At 32.6% G+C, this 22,392-nt stretch overlaps 2 protein-coding genes across 2 annotated transcripts; both read left to right on the top strand.

Annotated features, from left to right (window-relative positions):
• The first annotated feature begins 7,178 nt into the window (after positions 1 to 7,178).
• LOC127708536 (uncharacterized) lies at positions 7,179 to 15,044 on the top strand. The gene is made up of 6 exons (XM_052213434.1): positions 7,179 to 7,287; positions 7,454 to 7,597; positions 8,820 to 8,959; positions 12,906 to 13,038; positions 14,666 to 14,788; positions 14,992 to 15,044. Exons 1-6 carry the CDS (start codon positions 7,221 to 7,223, stop codon positions 15,042 to 15,044), a joined length of 660 nt encoding a protein of 219 aa, XP_052069394.1. The 5' UTR covers positions 7,179 to 7,220.
• Positions 15,045 to 15,904: 860 nt separating this feature from the next.
• Positions 15,905 to 22,026, top strand: LOC127707790 (uncharacterized). Its single transcript, XM_052212556.1, has 5 exons — positions 15,905 to 16,039; positions 16,661 to 16,786; positions 17,180 to 17,254; positions 17,711 to 17,823; positions 20,024 to 22,026. Exons 1-5 carry the CDS (start codon positions 15,919 to 15,921, stop codon positions 20,051 to 20,053), a joined length of 465 nt encoding a protein of 154 aa, XP_052068516.1. The 5' UTR covers positions 15,905 to 15,918; the 3' UTR covers positions 20,054 to 22,026.
• The last annotated feature ends 366 nt before the right edge of the window (positions 22,027 to 22,392 follow it).

The following is a 22,392-nucleotide window of genomic DNA, read 5'->3' as shown; positions in this document are numbered from 1 at the left end:
AGGTCAAAATACGATCTTCAAAATCTCTGAAGCTCTGAATAACAAAAAATCAAATAATTTGTAGTAAGGGTAAGCCACTCCGATATAGTCAAGAGACATCATGTTATAACATGAACGGTTACTTCAATACTTTGCTCAGTAAAAGAGAGGCGAAGGATACCAAAGGGACATTCAAACTCATAAATCGAAAATAAACTGACAACGCCATTGCTAAAAACGAAAAAAAACCCAACAGTATACAAAACAACAAAGAAAACCAAAGACTGAACCCCACCAAAAACTGGAGGTGATCTCAGATGCTCCTGAAGGGTAAGCAGATCCTATTCCACATGTGGCATCCCTCATGTTGCTCATGTAAGTACAAACATGGTGATATGTCTAATTTGGTAAGTCCATTTCGGAGGAAAGATGACGATATTGTAGTTACGACAATTGGAACATATACGTCGTCATCTGTGATCAGATATTCCATAACGGTCAACCAACTCGTGATAGCGTCTGTAAAATTGACGAAGGGATGATTTCAACTTCACCACTTTGAACACTTGGTTTAATAGATTCCTTGTGAGCAGCAGTCAAGATATGAGGTAGACTTAACAGTGTCTGTTGTATCATTTATCTCAAGTTCGATGGAATACATGCGTTCAAAGTAGTCACCATATTTTGAATAATTTAGTGAGAGAATCATTTAGAGATTTATAAAGTTTGTAATACAGGGATTAAATCTCCTGAAACTTTCAATAAAAATTCAATAACGAGCATACGATGAAAAACACGCGACAAAAACCATCACAGGCAAGGCATTTAACTGTGACCACCATATATATAGAGAGAGATATAAGAAGATTTGGTATGAGTGCCGATGAGACAACTCTCCATCCAACACACAATTTGTAAAAAGTAAACCATTATAGGTCAAAGTACGGCCTTCATCACGGAGCCTTGGCTCACACCGAACAGCAAGCTATAAAGGGCACCTATAACAGTATTGTTAAAATTATTGACACTGACGAAGGCTAGCCGAAATATTTGTCGACACGATTTTATAACATCATCTTCGTATATTACCATCTTATATTAGTACTGTTGTGCAAATCTTTAGACTTATATAATTTTTTTCTTATCTGCGCAGTATCGTCTATTCTAGACGATCCGGTACATATTAAATTTGCTGGTTGGTCTTTTTTATAGACTAGACTTCTATATATATATATATATATATATATATATATATATATATATGAACAAGTCTAAATTGAAAACAACGTTCAAACCTATGATTGCGTTGGATAAAAACCGCAATTTTTATACGTGTGCATGCAAAACAAATTTCTCGGTAGAGGGGTCTAAATACAGCACAAACAACATTTTCCAAAAGACCAAATGAGTGAAAAAGTATATTTTAACAAAACGCATTTGACTAGCAGGTCGAACAACTGATGTTCTTAAACCCTGCTGACTGCCATTGGCGATTGCCAAGTAAACGGATCACAAGATGTAACAAAACAGATCTTATTAGTAAATTATTACTAAACAGAAAACAATAAACTTGCGGAAAAGGTGGTATACCGCAAACATGAGGTGCAAAAATTTGTACACCATATCCGGATTTCGACAATTAATGTCTCTTCAGTGATGTTAGGAATCGAAACGGTATTTGGAAGGCCATATAATTTACCTCAATTTAGGATAGACTCTTGAATTTTGAAAGAGTCAAAATAGGATGAACGGATCATATAAACCCGAAGGCAAATATAATACAAGCCCAAACGAAAAAATATAAACAAGTCTAAATTGAAAACAACGTTCAAACCTATGATTGCGTTGGATAAAAACCGCAATTTTTATACGTGTGCATGCAAAACAAATTTCTCGGTAGAGGGGTCTAAATACAGCACAAACAACATTTTCCAAAAGACCAAATGGGTGAAAAAGTATATTTTAACAAAACGCATTTGACTAGCAGGTCGAACAACTGATGTTCTTAAACCCTGCTGACTGCCATTGGCGATTGCCAAATAAACGGATCACAAGATGTAACAAAACAGATCTTATTAGTAAATTATTACTAAACAGAAAACAATAAACTTGCGGAAAAGGTGGTATACCGCAAACATGAGGTGCAAAAATTTGTACACCATATCCGGATTTCGACAATTAATGTCTCTTCAGTGATGTTAGGAATCGAAACGGTATTTGGAAGGCCATATAATTTACCTCAATTTAGGATAGACTCTTGAATTTTGAAAGAGTCAAAATAGGATGAACGGATCATATAAACCCGAAGGCAAATATAATACAAGCCCAAACGAAAAAATATAAACAAGTCTAAATTGAAAACAACGTTCAAACCTATGATTGCGTTGGATAAAAACCGCAATTTTTATACGTGTGCATGCAAAACAAATTTCTCGGTACAGGGGTCTAAATACAGCACAAACAACATTTTCCAAAAGACCAAATGAGTGAAAAAGTATATTTTAACAAAACGCATTTGACTAGCAGGTCGAACAACTGATGTTCTTAAACCCTGCTGACTGCCATTGGCGATTGCCAAATAAACGGATCACAAGATGTAACAAAACAGATCTTATTAGTAAATTATTACTAAACAGAAAACAATAAACTTGCGGAAAAGGTGGTATACCGCAAACATGAGGTGCAAAAATTTGTACACCATATCCGGATTTCGACAATTAATGTCTCTTCAGTGATGTTAGGAATCGAAACGGTATTTGGAAGGCCATATAATTTACCTCAATTTAGGATAGACTCTTCAATCTTGAAAGAGTCAAAATAGGATGAACGGATCATATAAACCCGAAGGCAAATATAATACAAGCCCAAACGAAAAAATATAAACAAGTCTAAATTGAAAACAACGTTCAAACCTATGATTGCGTTGGATAAAAAACCGCAATTTTTATACGTGTGCATGCAAAACAAATTTCTCGGTAGAGGGGTCTAAATACAGCACAAACAACATTTTCCAAAAGACCAAATGAGTGAAAAAGTATATTTTAACAAAACGCATTTGACTAGCAGGTCGAACAACTGATGTTCTTAAACCCTGCTGACTGCCATTGGCGATTGCCAAGTAAACGGATCACAAGATGTAACAAAACAGATCTTATTAGTAAATTATTACTAAACAGAAAACAATAAACTTGCGGAAAAGGTGGTATACCGCAAACATGAGGTGCAAAAATTTGTACACCATATCCGGATTTCGACAATTAATGTCTCTTCAGTGATGTTAGGAATCGAAACGGTATTTGGAAGGCCATATAATTTACCTCAATTTAGGATAGACTCTTGAATTTTGAAAGAGTCAAAATAGGATGAACGGATCATATAAACCCGAAGGCAAATATAAAACAAGCCCAAACGAAAAAATATAAACAAGTCTAAATTGAAAACAACGTTCAAACCTATGATTGCGTTGGATAAAAACCGCAAATTTACACGTGTGCATGCAAAACAAATTTCTCGGTAGAGGGGTCTAAATACAGCACAAACAACATTTTCCAAAAGACCAAATGAGTGAAAAAGTATATTTTAACAAAACGCATTTGACTAGCAGGTCGAACAACTGATGTTCTTAAACCCTGCTGACTGCCATTGGCGATTGCCAAATAAACGGATCACAAGATGTAACAAAACAGATCTTATTAGTAAATTATTACTAAACAAAAAACAATCAACTTGCGGAAAAGGTGGTATACCGCAAACATGAGGTGCAAAAATTTGTACACCATATCCGGATTTCGACAATTAATGTCTCTTCAGTGATGTTAGGAATCGAAACGGTATTTGGAAGGCCATATAATTTACCTCAATTTAGGATAGACTCTTGAAATTTGAAAGAGTCAAAATAGGATGAACGGATCATATAAACCCGAAGGCAAATATAATACAAGCCCAAACGAAAAAATATAAACAAGTCTAAATTGAAAACAACGTTCAAACCTATGACTGCGTTGGATAAAAACCGCAATTTTTATACGTGTGCATGCAAAACAAATTTCTCGGTAGAGGGGTCTAAATACAGCACAAACAACATTTTCCAAAAGACCAAATGAGTGAAAAGGTATATTTTAACAAAACGCATTTGACTAGCAGGTCGAACAACTGATGTTCTTAAACCCTGCTGACTGCCATTGGCGATTGCCAAATAAACGGATGACAAGATGTAACAAAACAGATCTTATTAGTAAATTATTACTAAACAGAAAACAATCAACTTGCGGAAAAGGTGGTATACCGCAAACATGAGGTGCAAAAATTTGTACACCATATCCGGATTTCGACAATTAATGTCTCTTCAGTGATGTTAGGAATCGAAACGGTATTTGGAAGGCCATATTATTTACCTCAATTTAGGATAGACTCTTGAATTTTGAAAGAGTCAAAATAGGATGAACGGATCATATAAACCCGAAGGCAAATATAATACAAGCCCAAACGAAAAAATATAAACAAGTCTAAATTGAAAACAACGTTCAAACCTATGACTGCGTTGGATAAAAACCGCAATTTTTATACGTGTGCATGCAAAACAAATTTCTCGGTAGAGGGGTCTAAATACAGCACAAACAACATTTTCAAAAAGACCAAATGAGTGAAAAAGTATATTTTAACAAAACGCATTTGACTAGCAGGTCGAACAACTGATGTTCTTAAACCCTGCTGACTGCCATTGGCGATTGCCAAATAAACGGATCACAAGATGTAACAAAACAGATCTTATTAGTAAATTATTACTAAACAGAAAACAATAAACTTGCGGAAAAGGTGGTATACCGCAAACATGAGGTGCAAAAATTTGTACACCATATCCGGATTTCGACAATTAATGTCTCTTCAGTGATGTTAGGAATCGAAACGGTATTTGGAAGGCCATATAATTTACCTCAATTTAGGATAGACTCTTGAATTTTGAAAGAGTCAAAATAGGATGAACGGATCATATAAACCCGAAGGCAAATATAATACAAGCCCAAACGAAAAAATATAAACAAGTCTAAATTGAAACAACGTTCAAACCTATGACTGCGTTGGATAAAAACCGCAATTTTTATACGTGTGCATGCAAAACAAATTTCTCGGTAGAGGGGTCTAAATACAGCACAAACAACATTTTCCAAAAGACCAAATGAGTGAAAAAGTATATTTTAACAAAACGCATTTGACTAGCAGGTCGAACAACTGATGTTCTTAAACCCTGCTGACTGCCATTGGCGATTGCCAAATAAACGGATCACAAGATGTAACAAAACAGATCTTATTAGTAAATTATTACTAAACAGAAAACAATAAACTTGCGGAAAAGGTGGTATACCGCAAACATGAGGTGCAAAAATTTGTACACCATATCCGGATTTCGACAATTAATGTCTCTTCAGTGATGTTAGGAATCGAAACGGTATTTGGAAGGCCATATAATTTACCTCAATTTAGGATAGACTCTTGAATTTTGAAAGAGTCAAAATAGGATGAACGGATCATATAAACCCGAAGGCAAATATAATACAAGCCCAAACGAAAAAATATAAACAAGTCTAAATTGAAACAACGTTCAAACCTATGATTGCGTTGGATAAAAACCGCAATTTTTATACGTGTGCATGCAAAACAAATTTCTCGGTAGAGGGATCTAAATACAGCACAAACAACATTTTCCAAAAGACCAAATGAGTGAAAAAGTATATTTTAACAAAACGCATTTGACTAGCAGGTCGAACAACTGATGTTCTTAAACCCTGCTGACTGCCATTGGCGATTGCCAAGTAAACGGATCACAAGATGTAACAAAACAGATCTTGTTAGTAAATTATTACTAAACAGAAAACAATAAACTTGCGGAAAAGGTGGTATACCGCAAACATGAGGTGCAAAAATATATATATATATATAAGTCTAGAGATTTGCACAACGATACTAATATAAGATGGTATTATACGAAGATGTTGTTAATAAATCGTGTTGACAAATATTTCGGCTTAACAAATAGCCTTCTTCATTGTCAATTATTTTAACAATACTGTATTCTAGACGATCCGGTACATAGTAAATTTGCTGGTTGGTCCTTTTTATAGACTTCTGTATTGTTAAAATAATTGACACTGAAGAAGGCTATTTGTTAAGCCGAAATATTTGTCAACACGATTTATTAACAACATCTTCGTATAATACCATCTTATATTAGTATCGTTGTGCAAATCTCTAGACTTATATAATTTTTTCCTTATCTGCACAGTATCGTCTATTCTAGACGATCCGGTACATAGTAAATTTGCTGGTTGGTCCTTTTTATAGACTTCTATATATATATATATATATATATATATTGGTATAGTGGCGGTAGGTTGATGTCTCATAGATGCATACATCTCAATCCTTCTATTCATTCAACAGACGAAGGGATGCAGGTAAATGTAGTGTAGTATTATCCAGAACAATTTCTTATAAGTCTAGATGTAGATTAGACAGGGTGGAAATAAATTGAATATAATGAAAGAAATCTTATTAACAATTTTGCTATCAGAGTAGATATGACCCGCTTGGTCTTATAATTTGTGGAGTGATATAATTTAAGTCGTTCTTCCCAATAACCGTATTGGAGTTGTATGCAAGTAAAACAATACTTGATAATAACGTAATTATATACTTTACCTTCACTTAGAACTCTTTCAAAGCACTGCATGTGCGCTTGCAAATATATTAATGAATTCAACTGCTAAAATACAGTTCCTGCGCTACATTTTAAATTCAAAAGTTAAAAGAGAATTTTATAGCTTAACATGAAATATCATAAATAAAACATTATAATAAGGGAGAAAATAATCATAAGTTGTATTATACAGATTATTTCTGCATGCATGAAACGTTTTGAAAATTTGTTAAAATGGACTATAAGTTCGTCTAACTGTGATGTTTAATTTTATACAATTAATGTGCTCGACCGAAAGTAAGTGGTCGTCGATGAGTGTTTGTTCGAAAACAATGCTGTAATATGTTGGCATATATACATACATAGTCAGGATGTTATTCATACTTTACACCGAGGAAATATAAATTGATTTCACAAAATTCAATTTGTTATCATAGCTCGTTACCATATCCGTTATTTCTTCATTTATTGAAAATAATATTTTTCGAAATCGACATCAACTTCCTCTCTTATAAAACCTTGTTTTTATATAAATGTATTTTCAAAAATGTATTGCACGTTAATTTTGGTAATAACAATGTGTAATATTGGTACCACACACACAAGAAGAAATGGTAAGTTTATTAATTTGATTGTAAGTTTTTGTCTATTCATAGTTTTAAAGAAATGCTTTATATAAAGCGGTAAATAACAATTGCTTAAACAACCATATTGTTACTTTTGAACAACATAGGTTAGCTTTTATAAATTAGTTAATCTTTTTGTTTTCCTCATACAAAGTTACTTGGGTCAATGCTTGGAACGACTGTACTGTTGCAAAATTAGATAACATCAGAGGAGATGCTGGTGATATTGACATTCCGGATATTTTACCAGCCTGGACAGGATCATCTGTACAAGTGTCAGAATGGGCAACGGTAGTTGGTAAGCAAAAAGATAGCACGATATCAATAAATCTTACTTTTAATGATTAAAGACACAGTGGCTGATCTAGTGGGAGGAGGGAGAGGGTTCCGGGGGTTGGAACCCCCCCCCCTTTTTTTTTTGACGATCAATGCATTTGAATGGGGACATATAGTTGGAACCCCCCCCCCCCCCCCCCCCCCCCCTTTTATCCTGGATTGAGAATGAGCACAACAGCCCCGACCCCTTTCTCAATTAAGATATAAGCACAAGACAAAAAAAAATACCAAAAAGTTAATACAAAACAATAATTTGAAGGAAAACAGGAAACACCATTAACAAATAAAGAAAGACAAACCCAAAAACAAAAATCAACAAAATAATACACAGAGGAATTATCAAAACAAACCCGACCAAAAACTGTGGGTGAACTCGCGGTTGTTCTGGCAGGATAAGCAGTTCATGTTCAGCTAGTGGATCCCGTCGTGTTGCTCATAGGAAGTTAAAAGTCTGTCATTACGTCAGTTTTAGTGATATCTCATCAAGTAAAGGAGGAAGGAATAGTATCAACGGCAGTAGAACATATCCATCTTTAGCACATATATTCAATAACCAAATCCTGGTGGCTCAACCATTTACATCTAAGCTAGCCAAGGATTACGATACAGTCTCCTCCTCTCCAGGAGGGGACTGGATCGTAACCCTTGGCTAGCGAAGATGAACCATTTAGAACCACTGGTTCAACAGCTTCTTTGTCTGGACTGTTACTGGATAATTGCATAGAAATGACATGTTCATAATTTTTCATAAACAGTTCCTTATTGTACATTTCTGGATATGAATGAGACTTACTAGTAATAGTATCATTAGTATCCATTTTGAAGTTAAATGGGATAGTAGTCTCAATCCAGATAATCACCAAAATTAACTCAGTAAGATGACATAATTGAGCTAAATGAAGATGCTTAAAAGATTAATTGTGATAGAAATGTTGTTACATCTGGAATGAGTTATATTCATACAGCAAAGCTAAAATTTAAGTATCGAGCCGACCTATTTTGTTTATTCTGAGATAATGTTTCAGGGACCTAATCAATACACATCGGAGGTGAATGAAACAGATAAATAGTTAAAACAAAAATGAAGATAAATGCACAATATAGACTAGAATTGAATTTAGAAAAACTTCCTCAGCATAACCACAAACATAAAAAAGTACATGTATCATTTTTAATATTTGCAGGTTGTATGTGTAAATCAACAGTAGGCGCAATGGATAAAACATTCAATGAGTTTCCTCATGATGGAGATCCAGTAATCTCTATTGATGAATTTCAATGTGCCTTTAGTTGTACAAAGATAACAAACTTTTTCACTTACAAGGTAAGAATTTATCCATTTATAAATTTGAGATATTGTAGTTTTGTATGAAACTTATTTTTGCGGCTAGTACGGTCTGAGTGGGGACGTTAGTCCGATTACCGTGTAGGGTTAAATTTCCCTTGCAACCACTCTCTGGAGTGTCCGTAGGTTTCTGTGTGGCAAGGCCAACTTTCTGCCCATATCAAACATAAAGAAATTACCCTCATTCTGAGTAACTATCCAAATCACTCGCCATTCATCCCGGTGGACCTATCTCACAGCACCTGCCCACTGAATTAAATATTAATTAAGATCCGTTGATTTATCTGTAGTCAGTGGTACATTGTTTAGTGACCTATAGTAATCCGCCTGTTCGTCCATCAGCCAGTCATAAATCGTTTCCGTTCTCTTACTCCCTTAAAATTCGGTAAAACTTGACATGTTCATCACAACTGAGGGGTTTCGCGTACAAGGAAGTCAACCTAACGTTGAAACCAAAGGATAAATACTTAGATTTAAATTTAGCCATCCCTGTGTATATGTACAAAACACGTATCAGCTATCTAATTTTTAAACCTCATTTTAAAGTTTGTTGATGAAACATGACACGATTTTTCACGATAACCGGAAGGTTACAAGAAAGAATCAAAGTACTGAAGTACTGAACATCGGATGACCGCAGGTTCTTGTGGATGGTCAAAAGCACATGTCACAGAAACAGATCACATCTCTATACCTGAAACTGAGGTTAATTTACAGAGATTTTTTTTTTCTTATACAAGTTCGTGCTTGGATGATGAATAAATGACAGGAAATTCAACCTCACCGTAATAACTATTATATTGTAGTGATACAAATCAGTATACCTTAGACTATTATACTAATATAATAATAGTTCCAGAGAATACACTGGTTTGTTGTTATATATTATATTAATATTACGGTTGCATGTATATATAATTTTCATCTATTTGTATATCATACTATTCTACTATTATTATAGTGTAATGCAAGTGCATGGTGGACACTCTTCTGTAAAAAAAAATCAAAGTCTTAAAGGCTGTAAAAGCAATTGCTGCCATGTTAATGTTTTGTGGACTTTTATTTTTCATCCATATACATAAGAATTAAACCTGACAGGACAGGAGTGTTGACTAGTGAGAAGCAAGACGGTTTTAACTTTATATCAATATAAGACTTTAGCAGGAAATCATTTTAAATATGTTTTATATTTTACAAGGAGACAACAAGTTTACCAGGCTAAAGTTGGGGTTAATTATACATGTGCTGAAACATATAACTGAAAAAAAAATCATTATGGATTATCCCCTGGTAGTGTTTGTAACTGGGCAATAATTTCCTCTATTGATTTAATTTTAACCATTTTCATAATTAATTTAAATTAACCATTCAGTTAAAACATTTCAACTTTCCAGACGCAAATGTTGAAAAACGGGACAGAAATAAAATATCTTACAAGACATAAACATGTAAAAAATAAATATATATTTCAGCTTACTAAAAATATTTTCATAATGTTACTTTGACATCATTTCTTAAAACTAAGTCCCAAACATAATTGCTCAGTTGACATGTGTCATCCTCATGCGATACGAGATAACTATAATTCTGATGCAATCCCGAAAAGGGGGGTCATCACAAACAAACATGACATTAAATTGTCATTATACGAACTAGAACAAACAGCTCTATGTTGCTTTGATATTTATCAATTTTGAGGAAACATGTGAAATAAATTTCAGGTCCATTTCATTATAGTGCCTAACAAGATTGTGTGAGGTAGACGAAATTGACCTTAAAACGATCGTATTGTCTTTAATTTGATGTCCAAAAATAGGCAGATCGGACATATAAGGACTTTATCTAATGACTACATAAATTTGGGATTTATTATTATTATAATATTCTAATGAAACTGAAAATTGTATTTTTTTTTAGGATAAACAACAATTTTACCTGGCGTAGCCGTTCATAAATGTTTTTCTGCATTTATCTTCGAAAAATGGCGTATTTAATGGAATAGAACGTTAATACAGTAAACTTTCTCTTTTTTCTCCGCAATAGGCTATCAAAAATAATTTATCTAATGTGTATGTGGAAAATTATGTGAAAAGATAAAAAGTGGCAATTGTTACCTTTCATACCTTAAGTTTCGTTCATCTGATTCTGACCAATGCTAATATACTAAATATCTATTTATATGCCGCTATTATAATTGTTGTTGTTACCAATTATGTAAATCAATTGTATCTGATTTTATGCCCTTTATGGGCCCTGTAATTTGGGAAATAAAAAAAAAATCTATTCATTGATAAAACGTAATATGGACTGGTCCAGTTTGCAGGTCATTTAATTTTCTGTACACATTCATGCACGCTCTGATTTAGTCAATATACTCGTACGAAAAAGCATGAACAGTTTGAAGGTAATCTAATAATAACTTAATCCAATCAAATTGCATAAGATTCAATAACAATGTCAAGTCCACATCATAATGAGTAATAGAGGTAAACTGGGTAGGGAGAAAATGACAGATATTTCAAGTTAATATTTATGCAATAACGAATTAAAATTTGTCAACCAAAAGTTTTGCTACAATTTCAAAAACATGTCGTTCTGTATGGGTATAGTTTTCGGATCTTTCATTAGCGTATTTAAGGCTATAAAAAGTTTGGGCTTCAAAAGTTCACACAATTATTGACTTTATACAGAAAGTTCGTCCTTGTAAAACATTTAATAGTTCACAAATGATACGCGATTTTAAAGTAAAATTATTTCTTAAAACACTGCAAAAAATTTCATTCATATTGATAAAGTGGTATCGTCATAAAGTGCGTTGAAATGAACAGTGGTATAGCAAACATCGAATTCCCTCACAAAATGTTATCACACACTACAGTAAGGGGAGTCAGTTAAGTTTGTCTATTTTTAGATACTATACAGGTAATCTTTTGACACTACGTATACAACCTGTGTGACCTGTGTAGTGATTTTGATTTTACGATAAATTCATGAATGAACGATAATTTTATGAATGAACATGAGCACCTGACCTCTTTCTTAAACACCTATTAAACATATAAAACCGTATTTAATAAGGAGATAATTCAGTCAAATTTTCAGTACTAAATCAACAACTGAAATGATTCCATTTTTTTATGAAACATCGTACGAACGGAGAACGGAATCGCAGGTATAAAAATGCACTTTTTTCCCTTGTAATGACCGCGGATCTATAATTTTTATAGATCGGTTGAAATCCCAAAACTAATTTGCATAATGGAAATTTAGGCGATAGCAATACATCGGAACGACCTCAAGGTCATCCTCTGTAAAAAGCATGCATTGAAACCACTTCTAGATGACAGTTACACAGAAGAAAACTGTACATCGAAAGTCATGAACAGAAACTTAGTTCAACTTAACTAGCCTGCATGTGCATATAAGACGAGTTGGCATGAATGCTTCAGGTATGCATGATGCTGTTAATGAAATTGAAAGAAGTTTTGATCATGTTTATGCATCAATTGTATAATGCATAACAACTACTATCTACATAAATCAAACAAAAAACAGTATGTCTCAAATCAGACTAGGGGTATACAATATAATACATGTCATTTTTATAAAGGGATTTGTATTTCAAAAGTTACGAAAAAGAGTGCAGTACATTTTTAAAAAATATTTAAAATGATCATTTACAAGAAGTAAAAAGGTGGAAGAAATCCTTTAAAGTGATTATGAAATATGAAATGAATTGCTTCTTTATTTGTCATGAGCATCTTATTACATATATTATAACATATGTAGGTATTTCCGTCTTTACAAAAATGGACCAAAGTTATACCAGCGTATTTTCTTTAACATTACCTGCTATATAATTAAATGAAACTTGACAATGTGAGAACAATGTTTACACCAAAATCACTGTAATTTTTTTTCAAAGGATCATTTTTGCCAATGTCTCAACAATCATACAACTACACAAATGAACACACTAGATAAAATGAGACAAAATTGTGCACGACCTTTACATGATCCAAGTCAGTGTGACTTCCTATTGTATAAATTCCAGTCCTGTAAGTATAATGAATTTAAGAATTTAACAAAACTCATATTGATATGCAACTTTTAATGTAATTCATTTAAAACTCAAAACTTAGTGCCTTAGGATTAACCGTAGCAATCACTTGACCTCATTTTCATGGTTTATAAGTCAAGTTTTCTAGGTTATGTTTGTTCCTCGGATACTATAAGCAATAGGTCAACTATATTTGGTGTATCGAATGATTGCATGATGTACATGCTGTACATGATGTCTGGAAGGGTTCATCTGACCTTGACTTTATTATAATTAGGAAAGTAGTTTCTCAGAAACTACAAACAAAAGGCTAACTATATCATGTAAAGTTAACATGTCTGTCTGGCAGGGTCACCGACTTTGACCTAATTTACAATTACCATTGATAATGTTAAGGTCACGTAATACTTTTAGTTAAACCTTCATGTTACACAATTTCAACATAAATTCAATCATGATAAGTAAAGTAGGTCAGACATTTCAGGGTTAATTTTCATACAACTGGAAAATTCATGAAGATTATATATATTTGTCCTAGTTCAATATGATAACGGATGTGACATACTATGTTATGGTGGTATTACCTCGTAAATAGAAATATCAGGGTTTTAATATTCGAAGACATGTTGGAGTAAATGCTGGTTAATTTATTTTTTGGTGCAACTGATGGTGAAAGAGAGTCGATACCAATAGGGCATTCGAAAATCATAAGTCTAATAAAAACAGACAACACCATGTAAAAAAACGACAAAAGATCAAACAACAATAACATAACATTAAATAAAAAACAGAAGACTGAGGAACACGAACCCCACCAAAAGTGCTCCGGATGGGGGAAAATTCCTGCTCCACATGTGCCACTCGTCGTGTTGATCACGCAAGTATACATCAAGTAATAAGCCGCTTTCGGTAATGTTCGATCGTGAAAACAAGGACGGGCTTGTTGTTACGACAAGTGGATCATATCCGTAGTAATATGTGACACAAATATTACATATCGGTTATAATATGATTTAATTGGATTGCAATCAAAATTAGTCAGTTTTCTAATTACCGACTTTCTTTGCAAAATTTGATTTTTTTTTGCACAGAGAAGCCAAACTTACGTTAGATCCTTCACAATACACCTTGTTCGTTCCATTTTCTTTGAATACTAGTAATCAGAGATTCTACCTCTTATGAGGTGGGGTTTCAAATTGAACAGACATGTATCAGGAATCTGTGTTCAGTAGTTGTCGTTTGTTGATGTGGTTCATAAGTGTTTCTCATTTCTCGTTTTTTATATAGATTAGACCGTTGGTTTTCCCGTTTGAATGGTTTTACACTAGTAATTTTTGGGGCCCTTTATAGCTTGCTGTTCGGTGCGAGCCAAGGAAAAGTGTTGAAGACCGTACTTTGACCTATAATGGTTTACTTTTTTTAAATTTTGACTTGGATGGAGAGTTGTCTCATTGGCACTCATACCACATCTTCTTATATCTACGTTTGAAAATTGTCAACCGCTCATTATGAATGGCATTTCATGGATGGCCATATGTTTTGGTTGATAAGACTGCATGCTGATCACTGTTGTAAATATCCTTACTCTATATTTTTTATACATTGACGTGACACTTCTTTTGTAGACGACGAGAGAAAAATACAGAAACGAATCACCGATAGATATTTATTTCAGTGTATCAAACTAAAACAAATGACTGGAAATGATAAAGCACATTATCAGTATGCTACAACTAGATTCAAGGAAGGTATAATATCAGATACTTTTAGAAATGTCCTGATAATGTATATATATGTATCGCGACTATGTTTTAAATTCTTATAACTGTTTTTAATCAAGTGCATTTGTTAAATGTTCACTTAGATTATTAACACGATCGAAAGTAAATAGACATGTTGTCGGAGAATTAATGAGAGGCGTATATTAACAATAAGTTCTTATAAACTAAAGATCTGGCCAATCCAAACTCTAAAAGGACAAGAATAGTTACTCCAGAGTGGTGAGTATATCGGACTGAACCGTTTATGGAACAATTAGTCTGCTCTATCAAAAATCATTGTTAAACATATAACCTCTTGACCTTGTAGAGCAAATCAGCTGTTATATGAATATATTATAATGACCGTATATTTTTTAACATTTCTAAAAAGAAAAGGAAACAACTCTAGAGTAGATCTTGATTTTATTTCTTCCTTAAACGGGACCGGAATGCGTCCTTTTTTTCAATAAATCGTCCAGAAAATTCGTCTAAAATAGCACAATAATATTATGTCCTCGGCACACAGGAGTTGTTTACAATCGGCTTTCCATGAAATGTTAGGAAGACAGAAATTAACCTTTATAGTCTTCTCATTAAAATACCTGTCATAGTAAAACATTATGTTTGAAGATGATAAAAGACAAAACAAAATAGTATAAATCTTTCGTTTATATGAATCATTATGTGTCAAAATATAGATATGAGTGTCAAAACTTTCCAGAAAAAAAATCTTATCTAATAAGTCAAACCATTAACAACTGCTCTCCTACAATTTTTTCTTATCTGTGCTGTTACGCCGTTGTTCTAGGTTAAAACATGAGTCCCTGTTCATTGTGATGTTCGTGTTGCTCAGATCTTAGTACTATTCTATGAAATGTTTTGTTCAATAGATGAACAATTGATAATCAATAGGATATCTGTAGAATAATGTCATGATTCATTTGAAATGTAAAATATAACTAATATTTTCTACATAAGCTAGCAAGCAAAAAGTGTTTGTCTTTTAATTCTTTTTCTTTTTTTAGTTTTTTTTGTTTAAAAATATTGTAAAAGAATTTGTTGAAAATTGTTTTAATATCTGCATCGTTATATATTTTAAAGACCTTCCGTCGATCCGAATGTACAATTGTTCAAGTTTAAAAGGAAAATTCATGAAGACTTTTGCAAATGGTAAAAATGGTGAATATAACCAGCTGAATATTTTATTCAGATTGTATTATGAAGAAGTGGACGACAAGGGTAATACTTTTTTTAATACTGATATATATTAAAAATGATCTTCTCATTTAAACCTTTACAAAATAAATTCGTTTTCTTTTATGAATAAAACAAATAAATAAAATTAGTTTGAAGATATTAACATTACTGAAAACTTGAAATAAAGTAAGAAAGTTTTGAACTAGTGACTGATTTAAACTTTCTCTTTCATAGATGTATATTATACATTGCAGTTGGTAAAATTGCGATGATTAAACTTTTCAATTCCAACAGAACATCTACTATTCTTGTAGATACTGTATGATGCCTATTGAACACAAAGTATTGAACATAACTACAACATTTAACACCATTGTTTTAAGCCCGAAGAACGTATGAAAAAGTACATTAACGAACTTTTAGAAGAGTTGTTCCGATCGCCATAATTTATATGATTTTATTGTAGATAACGCCTAATACTTTAGAATAATGGACGTCTATGACAGCACCATTTGTCTGTTCGTAGTTAATCAATCATCTGTCAAATAAACGCTGCCCTCTAATTTTTATTCAAATCAAAATCGAACCTAACATTTTTTTCGATACTTGAAAGTTTACGCTTTTGCAAATTTAACAATAAATTAAATGTTTTATTATTTTAAGTCAAGGTGAACAGAAAATGTGTCGCATTAGAATCTTGCACAGAGAAATATAATGCATCATCGTATTCATTCCAACTCAGAGACTGTAATGATAAATTACCAGTGTTATGTCGGGGACATAGAAAAGGTAACTTAGTTTAAATTTTTAAGATACACAAAACACTTTTATTTTGTGTACTTGTAGCTTCCTGTATCATTTTCATCAGCCGAATGAAAAAACCCATCTTGTTTATTATTAATTTCATGCGATTCCTTGTAACAGTGTGTATTTTGTGATAATTGTGTAATTAAGAGGGACGGAAAAGGAATTCCTCTCAATTTTATTTAAAAAAAAAGATGAGTCAATCGTCCCCGCAAAAAAATTACGGTTCGTGACACTATTGTTCAATCCTTTTTTACGAACTGAAGTGTATTACTATGCTGGCAAGGAGAAATGAAATTTTCGTTTTGGTTATTAGTAGAAACAATTTCAATCATTGTAATGAAAAGTTTATATAATGTTGGATTATTTAATTAATAGAGACTAAAAATGATTCTAATGTTAGTACAACGTCCTTCATCACACCAGTAGAAAATGCGAACCATTTGAATGAAGGTAAGTATAATTATTTTACCTACAAATGTAAAAGAAAACATAGACTTTATTAAACTATAATATTTTTTTTATATTATGAAGATAATTCATGATACAAATATTTTCATTTGTTTATCATTGTTCAATATTTCCGTTTCCAATCACACAAGCATACAGTCCCCCGCAGATACATATAGTTTTGAAAGAGAAATTAATTCCTCTAGAAAGACAAGACTTGTACATGTCTTTTAACTCATTTATTAAATGATAAAACACAAATGAATACCAAGATTTGCTTACAGTTTTCCCTAGATATTGACAACTTCTAATTAAATAAAGATACATTGCATCTTGTATAACATGTATAAGCTTTCTTGGTTTGAAATAAATTAATATATAAAGATTTGGAAAAAAAATGTTTGTTAAGTTTAATTGATTTAAATATTTCTTAAATGAGTTTCTACAAATCTGCTGTAGGAACTGCTGTAATGGGGGTAGTGAATGTTTTATTGTTCGCATTGTTGATGATCTTTGCTCTCCTGTACGTAATGGTAAATAGAAGAAGGAATGCATTACCATATCCACGCAAAGTAAGTCATGTTAAATAAAACATGGAGGAAGATTTTTAAAATTTCAAACAAGATATTTGACCTTATTTGCATTTTATCAGAACAGTAGAAAAGTATATATTATATATTTGTAGAAGAATTCCGAAACACTGCGTGTATAATATTGACACAATAAGGGTATCATCCATATTGTATCATCCGTGTTTAATCAATATAATAAAATATATGAAAATAAGAATATGTGGCATAAATGCCAATGAGACACCTCTCAACCAGACACCAAAGGTCATCATACGGCCTTCAACAATTAGCTAATCCCATACCGCATTAAGTTTGCTCCCACGTTTGGCGTGATAAATAAGGGGTTATGTTTTGGCGATCTTTTACTGATAAATTATGCATATGTAATAGCGGCGTCCGTTATATTTTATTCAATAGAATAGCCAGCGACATTTTGTCTTTTCTATTCAATTGAGTATGCAATTTTACAAAGGAGTCATATTGTCTTACGTCTAATCACCAAGATCTCAAAGAAAAATGATGATAATAAAAAGTAACATCACAAAAATACTGAACTCCGAGGAAAATTCAAAAAAAAGGTCCCTAATCAAATGGCAAAATCCAAAGCTCAAACACATCAAATGAATGGATAACAACTGCCATATTCCTGGTTTGGTACAGGCATTTTCTTATGTAGAAAATGGTGGATTGAACCTGGTTTTATAGCTAGCTAAACCTCTCACTTGTATGACAGTCGCATCAAATTCTATTATACTGACAACGATGCGTGAACAAAACAAACAGACACAATAGGTAAAAATGTCAATATAGGGGTATAGCAGTCAACATTGTGTTATCATCTTAATCACTATAAAAACAAACAAATGTAACAAAGAAGCACAAAAAGGCATACATCAAATTTTAACATCCTCATTTTGCTTTTTTATTATACGATTTTATTTATCTATGTAAAATCCACCCATAAAGGATGGAAGGTTTTAAGTCCTGGTGTAGAATCGCGCGTTTAACTGACATAGTTTTAAAAAAAAAGGAGCTGTGTGTCATTATTGTTAATGAGACAACTATCCACTAAAGACCAAAGGACAAGAATGTAAACATCTACAGTTCAACGCACTGCCTTCAACAATGACCAAAACAAATACCGTGTAGTAAATTAGAGGCATCAGTAGTGTACAGATGTTCGAATCTCATAATCAATTGAGAAAATACAACTTAAAGTAAAAATAAAGTGAGAGAATCGCACGAACTCCAAAAGGAGCGAGACCGGATGCGTCGACATGATAAGCGTCTCCTGCTACGCTGGCATCACCCGACATGCGAATCCACACTCGGTTCAAATGTATAATCCGGAATAGCACATAATCGGGAGATTTACAAATAGTCATCTAACAATCTAAAACCACGGAAACATAGCGCCAGTGAGATTAGACATAGATGCATCGTATTTGGATGGTGACTTTAAAACTTGTGTAGTTCCAACAATAGTTCCTAGAAGACACAATTGATTTGAAACAATGCAAACGAAAATACCAACGGCCGGTTTTATACTGTAAAATAAACGGTACCAATAAATCGGCACCAGATGCACATTTCGACAATCAATGTCTTTTCAGTGATGATCGAGACCAAAACATTTTAAAGTCAAAAACATAATAAGTACGTTGAAGAGCTGATAAAAACCAAAAGGAACCACAAGTAAAGCCAAACCCGGACAAGGAATCAGAGCTATGTATGATAATAGATGAAAACAATTTTGACAGACAGCACAAAACTACAGCCACTGGTCTACATAAAACCACGTCTATCCATTTGAAATCTTTATTGAGATTTTATCAGTCAAAGTCATGTGAAATAGACCTATCAAAATAATCACATTCACCAGCGAACGGGAGCAACGGAAGATATGGTTTTAATCAGGTCAGGTGTTTAAAGTCCAACAGAGCTTCCATATATCCCTGAATAACCCTAACAAGCACTTCTTCACATCATGTTTATGTCGAACAATACATCTTTTGCAAACTAGGAAGAGGTCTTCTAATTTTCTGAATTACATCAGGTGTAAACTGCAAACAGTTCGAAAACTATAAAACAAATAATTCTAAATGATTCATTGGACAAAAAAATGTTAAAAATTGTAACAATATAGATAACATAATTATACAGCACATGTCAACATCTATTAATGCTCTCTTTTATATAGATGAAGAAATCAAAGATTATAGAAGTATGAATGAAAAAAATGGATTATCTATGGATTTAAAAGTTGTTCAGCATATTCATCTGTTCTGATATTTTGATCATTAAACAGAAATACTATGTCAAATATCATGACGGTTTTTAAATTGTTTTCGGAACTTAAACTTATGTTTATACTTGTATTTTTGTTATCTTCTATACTATTTGCATAGTAGATGTTTTTATAGTGTTTCTGCTGACCTTTTTTATTCCAATTATCGAGATTAAAGAAATAAGAAATGGTAAGCATTATGAAAGACAAGAATGAGGCCAAGTTAATTTTTTATACCCTTGCAAAACTTAACTAAAATTCCAATTTGTTGTGAAAACAATTCATAACTTGTCTCCATATTGGTTGATTAAGAGCTTGCTTTGCACATGGTATACATGCTTGTCTATGGTTGTAGACAATAGGTTGATCCTTAGTTGATATCTCATTCATAAATTGAGAAAATTAATTATCTGGAGATAAATTAGGATTATCTCAAAATCGCTCAGAAAAACCTAGATTTTCTAATTATTTTGAGATAAACCGGGATTTTCTCCAGATAATGAATTTTCTGAGATAAACTAGGATTTTCTTGAATTTGAATTAAGCTGAGATAATCTTAGTTTATCTGAGATAAACTGGGATTATCTGAGATAAACCGGGATTATCTGAGATAATCCTAGTTTATCTGAGATAATCTAGGATTATCTATAAAAGTGGTTCAGGCGTGCCATATATATCTATAGTTTTTATATATCTTATATCTAAGGGCACTATAATTAAATAGTAGCTGTTTCATAGTTTCATCAGTGTCCTGTATGAGGTCCTGCATACAAATCCTTATCAAATATGCCTTATACTTGTATCTTTGTACATAGTTTGGAAGCCGGAATGATATTTTATTCAATTTTGTATATTAAATGTTCCATAATGATAAATTTTAAATGTGTATTTTGCAATTTGGACGGGACGTAAAATGACTGTCAATACAACTATATGTTTTTATGTATAAATTCATTCCCATCTTTTGTACTTCGACCAAATCATTCATCTTTTAACGCATGTAAACACTGAGAACGTGTTTCTAATGTTTAAAAAAGAACAAAATTTACTCAATAAAAAATGAATGACACGAATCAACCATAAGGTAAGCAATCAAAAATGTTAACCTTTATGATATTTTAGTGTTGCAAATGTCTGTCATTCCGTATTTACGTTATTCTAAAGTGAACATTTGTCCGGACTTATTTTCTGATATAGCTGCACATATTCATCGGATTGTTTTAGACATTTTTGTAGGTATCGGATTTTGTGCCAGTTGACAGATTTTGGCGAAATAATTACTTGTATTTAGAAAATTCGCGTAAACTGAACTTTTCCCCGATATTTTTTTTTTTTTTTTTTTTTAATTACCTTAGATCTTGAGTTCGTTAGGTACATTAGTGTGCAATGACTTAAATATCGAGTTGGCGTTCCGTTCCAATTGACAAGACTTTTCGCAAAGAAAGTCTCCAGATGTTTCATGTTATATCGACAATACCTAAATGAAGTTCATGTGTTCTTCCAAAAAACAAAATGCTAAATGGAATCGATACATTATTTTTTTTTAAAGAGAAAGAAACTTTCAGTTTTAAGTCAGGTGTGGCATGGTTAATTACATCAAATATTTGATGGTCAATAATTAAATCAGTTTAATGATCTTTCATCTTGATAATGTTGACATTTTATGGAATGCACTGTAGAGTTGCAATCACACAGATAAGTAAATGAAAATAATTAGTAAACATAAAGTAAGGGTTTGGTATAAAATAAACAACATAATGATGTTAATAGAAAGTTTATTCTGGTAAGTTTTAATATAGTTGCTATCTACATGTGTACGTTTAAAATATTTTTTTCTTGTGAAACAGGCACTGTATTTGTTATCACTCATTGTATATTGTACACAGTTTACGAATATTAAAAATGTGAACATTAAACAGACTTAACATTAATAACTAGTAGATGTTGATGGAGAAATATAGCTGGTTCCCTATGTTAAGGTTCATCATAACAAATGGACAAAAATGGCTGTGTTTAGACCTCAAAAACTACTCTGAGTACAGACTAACCTGTGCAGTTGGAAAAGTTTTAAGTCCTGGCATCCACTAGATATATAGAAGTTAAACGCATTTTGTGTTTCAGAAAGATAAAATATTTTTTTTGGATTTTGATGGGCATTTTTTTTCGTTCCTGCAGAAGGTGTAAAAATTAACTAAGTTGGGATACAACTTTGAGATGCTCCGTCTCAGGTAACAACTGTATTGTACTGTATGGATTGTAATTGATTGGCATGGACAATAGAC

This window comes from Mytilus californianus, unplaced genomic scaffold, assembly GCF_021869535.1.
Source record: "Mytilus californianus isolate M0D057914Y unplaced genomic scaffold, xbMytCali1.0.p SCAF_7, whole genome shotgun sequence".
Lineage (NCBI taxonomy): Eukaryota > Metazoa > Mollusca > Bivalvia > Mytilida > Mytilidae > Mytilus > Mytilus californianus.
This window is presented reverse-complemented; position numbering and strand designations above follow the sequence as displayed.